The following is a 6,700-nucleotide window of genomic DNA, read 5'->3' as shown; positions in this document are numbered from 1 at the left end:
AAAAAAAAAAAAAAAAAAGTATCTGGAACATAGTAGGTATTCCTAAATGTTGGTCAAATGAAGGAGTTTAAAAAGCTCACTTACCAGCTCAGCTAAGTGGTTAAGCATACCACATTGTGAACCATTCAGATTCACACTGGGTGCTATATTATATTTGTCTTACTTAACTTTCAAAACATCTAATGTGGTTAGAATTAAAAAGTACTGCATGCATTAAATTTTTACTGTCACTTACAAATAATCAAAATTGCAAATGCTAAATCTGAATGCTGAGTATATATTTACAAGTAATATTTAAAGTATATTTTTAAGTGAAATGCCTTGAAACAAATGGTTTTGGAATTTTTTCATTAAACATATGTATTTGGATATATCTTTTTACATTCCCCTAAAACAATATAAATTAAAGTATTAATCTTTCCCTATAATAGTATTATGAAATGGATATCAAATTTTGGACTACTTAAGAGTCACCTAGAGCACATACTAAAAATTTAGGTTTCCAGGTCTCATTCCCCAAATTTCTTCAAGATACTTGCTCCACAGATTACACTCTAAGGAACACTAAAGGAAAGGGTGTTAGGGATGTCTATAATTTTAGGAATTATTTAATTACTACACTAAAATAGATTCGTTGAACAGTATTTAAAATCGTGTTATGCTGTTGTGATTGTTGTTTGGTCAGCAGTGGTAGGGTTTAAAACTAACATTGTCTCTGATTATAAAATGTAAAATTATTTTTGGATAATGAAGTGCAGGGTTTGCAGATACATACACACATTTCCCACCCCGCCAGCCCCGACACATTTTTTTTTACAGAAGTCTTGCTCTGTCACCGAGGCTGGAATGCAGTGGTGTGATCATAGCTCACTGTAACCTCAAACTTGTGGGCTAAAGTGATCCTTCCGCTTCAGCCTCCGAAGTAGCTGGGTCTGCAGGCATGAGCTACTATGCCCAGCTAATTTTTAAATTTTTTATAGAGATGGGGGTCTTGCTATGTTGCCCAGGCTGGTTTCAAATTCCCGGCCTTAAGCAATCCTCCTGTCATGGCCTCCCAGACTGTTGGAATGCAGCTGTATTTTAAAATTCTACCTCGAGGTAGTCAGGAAACCTTGTATACATTTAAAAATTGTTAAATATTCTTAAAATACTATAACACGAAAGGGCATTACCGTTTAAAAAGTATTATTTGCCAAGCAGTTAACATATAGCTTGCCTAAGGCAACATAGCTTTGCAAACCTTTTCAAAAATGTCCTCTCACAAAAGGACATTTTATATTTATGTACTACAAAGAAATATATAAACTGTTGTTTACTTAGAGAATGTATTTCATGTCAAAGGTTTTTGACTTTTAAACTTTAAATCACCTTTTAGAATGAAAATATTAAGAAAATAGGATAGAAATTATTCAGATATAAAGTTTGTGGATTATATATACAATATAGTGCAGATGGGTTGACTTTTGGGGAGATATATCTAGTTTTCTTTTAGACATTGAGTCCATGGGATTATGACAATTTGCATTTCTTCCTAACGTGCATTTATTTTGTGTTAATAAACATTTATTTAACATCTTTGTGCCAGCCATTAGAAACTCTGAAGATAACAGAAATTGTTATGACACAGTTTCTGTCCTTGAAGAGTTGCAATTTAATGGGAGAGTCAGATGTATAAACAAATACTAATTCCATGTGATCAGTGTTATAATGGCAGAATGTAAAAGTGGTATTGGTGCTGCCAGGATGTCAGAGAAGGTTTCATAGCAGAGATAATGAGTTAGCTAATCTTAGTGGAAGGATAGGGGTTTGCAGAAGGAGACGTGAGGAATAGGATATCCTAAATATAAGAAGGTATTTATGGGCATGGAAGGAAGCCTGAGAGAACCTGCTTTGTTTGGGCATGGCAAGGAGCTCAATATGGTATAATAAATAGTAGTGGAACCAGTGAAAGTTACGTTAAAAACATTATATGAAAATAATAGTGAAATATTTTCATCTTTGTTTCAGATCATAAGGTCTTAAGTTGAAGAAAATGATAAAATGGTAGTGTTTTGGGATATTATTTTAAAAACATCTTTTTCTTTTTTCTTATTTCTTTTTGTCTATATATTTCAGCAACTCAAGTGCCAGTGGCTTAAAACTGGGCAGTTTTTTTTGAGTTCTGTGACATACAACTTAGCATGGGATCCTCAAGGTATTTAGCAATCATATTTAAAATTATTTAAATTAAATGTTTGTTTTAAATGTATGATAATGTGATACAGTCTCCCATGAAAAGAAAATGATCAATATATTATATTTTCTTTTTGTTGACAAATACAATTTTTCCTTCTTGGTATACAGTGCTTTGTACAATGCTTAATTTACTAATTTCTGTGTTTTCCCCTGCCTTTCAGTGTTTTATTTCAAGAAACAGTTATGATTTGTTTCCTAGTTAACGTGTGCTGCCCTTTATTCTTGTTGTATTTGCTAAGAAACACGTTGGAAATAAAACAGAGACCGAAAAAACTTGAATTCATTTTATCATTTGTATCAGGAAATTACTATCTTTAATTTTGAAAAATTACGAACCTCTAATGATAATAGCTGTTGTCCCTTTTTATATTCACAGTTAATAAGGATTATTTTTATATTTCATGTATAAAACCACATTTTATTAATTTGTAGTTATGCCTTATATTTTGAGGACATTTTATGTGGTATATATCAGAGTTTTGGGGAGTTTGTTATTCTATTAATACATTTGCTGTTAGTTTTTTTGACTTGCTTGATAATAATAGCTCTTTGCCAGTAAGCTTTACTTTGTTGTTCTCAAATCTTCCTTAAGAACTACTCTTTGTTGTCCAGAAGATTCTTTTTTTTCTTCTAAGGGACTTTAAAAAATGGATATATACCAAGTGTTTTTCATTGGCGATATTGCTTACTTTTCACATAATGTTAATAGTTTATGGATCTAAACAGAAGCCTATGTGCATGTATTTCCCTATATAATATTTGCCTATTCATCATAACATTCTTTAATTTTCAGATAATAGACTGTTGACAGCAACCGATTCCATTCAGTTGTGGGCTCCTCCAGGAGATGATATTCTGGAAGAGGAGGAAGAAATTGATAATAAAATTCCTCCTGTTTTAAATGATTGGAAGTGCATCTGGCAGTGCAAGTTAGTGTCTATTTCTATTGTTATATTCATTAATTAAAAGCAAATGCTTCCTAAAATATGTTTCCTTTCACAAAGATCTTTATTTTTTGATGGTACCATTGCATTTAGAAGCCTAAAAAGTAGATTTTTTTCTAACCAAACCCCGTATAATAGCATTCTTTAATTTGTGCTAGTTAATCATTTAAAAAAAGGATGAAAGTATTTTCATAGTTATAGCCCCAGGACAGGAGTTGACAGGGTTGATACATAGGAATTACTCATTAATAGGTTGAGATAAGGATGGGGAGGGGGAAGATGTGAAAGTTGCCAGCCACTCTTTCAAGTGGAAGATGTACTGTTAACAGTCATATAGATTATGTGACAAAGACTAGTCAGGTATGATGATGAGCTCAGCTTTTAACATGTTATATTTAGGATGTTGGTGGGACATGTAGGTGGAGATATACTGTATTCATGTTACCTACATTCTTCTTTTCCCAAAGTGAATGTTGGATTAGTTTTAATTAATTTATATTGTTATGGAGGTGAAATATTTTGTTTATATTTTTAGGGAAGCAAAAACAGTCTTATTCTGAGGATTCTGACTTTGATGTTACAAAATCTCATCTTGACCATTTTTATATACAGTACACCCGATTTTAAAAGTGCTAATTGCCTAACTCTCTTTTTTAGAACCTCAGTATCTGTACATTTGATGGAATGGTCTCCTGATGGTGAATATTTTGCTACTGCTGGAAAGGTAAAGGATCAAACAAAAACATATGAAAGAAACAATGGAGGAATTAAAAATATTCCTTATTTATTTTTATTTTCAGTTTTTTCATCTGTAAAACTGGGCTAATCCTCCTTGGCAAAGCTGGCCTGAAGAATACAAGTGGTGTTTGTAAAAGACCTGGTGTTGTGCTCACAGGTTGTAGGCACTAGGGAAATAATGGCTATTCTTGTCACTTTTATTTGACCTTGGCTCATTTGCATTTTTAAAAACGAAGTTTTGTGTTTAAAAATAGCGTATGTACATAACTTAAAAACTAAAATAATACTGGATTCACAATGAGAAGATGTACTCCTTGCCTCATTATTCCCACGCTAATTCCTGTGTCCAGGAGGCAATTATTTGTCAAGTTGAATATTTTGGTACTTCCTGCCATGTCCTTGAGTAACTTGAGGTGCTCCCATTTCTTGATTCTCTCTGCCCAGCCCCCTGAGTTATGTGAATTATTTTTTGCCTTCCCACTGTAGAAGCTGAGGCTTTAGCTTGATAAAGGGAAGGGGTTGATATCCCCAACCTCATCTTCAAATCTAATACATACACATATTCATTTCACTTGCTCCTATCTTACTGATGTAGGTGTCTCATGATTTTGGGTAAATCATAGTTATTGTTTACATTATTAAGATTGTACAGAATATTCTTAATGGCAATTACTTTGGAGATAATAACTACTGTGTTTTACAGTTTGCTTTTTTCCCTATATACCTAATTCATCCTTAGAACTGCTTTGACTCTGTTCTCAGTATAATCCCACATAGGAGGTGTTCTGGGAACATGAGTTCTCTTTGCTCTCATTCAGCTTAATTGCTCTACCAGTCTAAAATAGCAGAGCTACCATTTTCGGGTTTTATTTTACCAACTTTAGGAAATTCTCTTTGCCTCTCTCCTTTTTTGAATTTTCTGTTTCTTGGCATCATTTATCTTCCTTTTTTCTTGTTTGGATGGCGATATCCCCCAATAGGTTCCTGAAGAAAGGTGAATAGGAAAAAACACTTCTCAGGCCTTACATGTCTGAAAGATTTTTTTCTTACGCTTGATTTTCTTGGACATAGAATTGGGTTGAAAATCACTGACCCTCGATCTTATATCTCAGTAAACTTTTTTTATTGATATATGTGTGGGATACATGTGATATTTCGATACATGTGTAATGTGTAATGATGGTCAAATTAGAGTATTTAGGATATCCATCACCTCAAACGTTTATCTCTTTTTTGTTGGGAACATTTCAAATCTTCTAGTTAATTGAAATATACAGGCCGGGCACAGTGGCTCACGCCTGTAATCCCAGCACTTTGGGAGGCTGAGGCAGGCGGATCACGAGGTCAGGAGATCGAGACCATCCTGGCTAAAATGGTGAAACCCCATCTCTACTAAAAAAAAAATACAAAAAATATTAGCCAGGCGTGGCGGTGGGGGCCTGTAGTACCAGCTAGTGGGGAGGCTGAGGCAGGAGAATGGCGTGAACCCAGGAGGCAGAGCTTGCAGTGAGCTGAGATGCGCCACTGCACTCCAGCCTGGGCAACAGAGCGAGACTCCGTCTCAAAAAAAAAAAAAAAAAAAAGAAATATAGAATATATTATTGTTAACCATAGCCACCCTACTGTACTATTGACCACTATAACGTATTCCATCTATCTGTGTATTTGCACCAATTAACCAACTTCTCTTCATCTCCTTTTTTAGCTGCCACATAAGATTGAGAAAATGTGGTATTTTTTCTTTCTGTGCTTGTCTTATTTCACATAACATAATGACCATATGTGTTACTACAAATTATAGGATTTTGTCCTTTGTACAGCCCAATAGTATTCCCACTGTGTATATTTACTACATTTCATTTATCCCTTCATTTACTGATGGGCATCTAGGTTGATTCTATATCTTGGCTATCGTGAATAGTGTTGCAGTAAGCATGGGAGTGGAGCTATCCCTTTGATATACTGATTTTCTTTGTTTTGGATAAATACCCAGTAGTGGGATTGATGAATTGTATAATAGTTCTAGTTTTGTTTTTTGGAGAAAACTCCATGCTGTTTTCCATAACCACTGGCACCTGAGCAAGCTGACTGTAGGCCCAAAGACTGGTCCTCCTGGACCTGTGACTGCTGGTGTCCATGTATGCTGCCTGGGAGCCCAAGGGCCAGCATGCCTGGCCTGCCTCTGCCACCACGTGTGCCCCAGTACTGGCCTGTCTGGTGTCCCTGTCTGCAGCAAAGCCTCACCACAGCCTCTGCTACCAACCACAACCTAAGACAATGAGTAACTCACAGACACTGCTGACACTGACAAAGAATGAAAGTGAAGTGCTGACACTGAAGAATAAAAGTGGCTGAAGAAATTGTATGAAGACGACTCTTCTTCTCTCACCCAGAACCAAAGCCAAAGAATACTATCCAACTAACACCACAACATCTGGGGGACCTGTTAAATCTGAAACTCATGTCTTTCAATTCTGAGAGATTATTTTGTATTATTTCTTTTGTGTTATTTCCTTCTCTCTCTGGATCTTTTCTTATTCAGATATGGGTACTTTTACACTAATTCTCTGTTTTAGTATTTTCCCCCTTTACTGTTTTCCACTTGTTCATCTTTTTCTTTTAATTTCTGGGGGACTTTTCAGATGTAACTTCAAAGTAATTTTTTTCTGCTATTAAATTTTTAATTTTTTTTTGTGTCTTTTATTTTTTATTTATTTATTTATTTTTATTATACTTTAAGTTCTAGGGTACATGTGCATAACGTGCAGGTTTGTTACATATGT

General features: G+C 34.7%; 1 protein-coding gene across 3 annotated transcripts in view; it reads left to right on the top strand.

Moving 5' to 3' along the window:
- The window catches only part of DMXL2 (Dmx-like 2), a 178,277-nt gene that overhangs the window by 48,399 nt on the left and 123,178 nt on the right, over positions 1-6,700 (top strand). For all 3 annotated transcript variants that reach the window (XM_011928618.1, XM_011928620.1, XM_011928619.1), the window contains exons 4-6: positions 2,116-2,194; positions 3,029-3,164; positions 3,837-3,903. In XM_011928618.1, coding sequence (XP_011784008.1) covers positions 2,116-2,194; positions 3,029-3,164; positions 3,837-3,903 — 282 coding nt within the window. The remainder of the gene's footprint in view (positions 1-2,115; positions 2,195-3,028; positions 3,165-3,836; positions 3,904-6,700) is intronic.

The sequence above is a fragment of the Colobus angolensis genome, unplaced genomic scaffold (genome assembly GCF_000951035.1).
Source record: "Colobus angolensis palliatus isolate OR3802 unplaced genomic scaffold, Cang.pa_1.0 Scaffold78, whole genome shotgun sequence".
Lineage (NCBI taxonomy): Eukaryota > Metazoa > Chordata > Mammalia > Primates > Cercopithecidae > Colobus > Colobus angolensis.
Note: the sequence above shows the minus strand (reverse complement) of the source record. Positions and strands in the feature narration are given on the sequence as shown.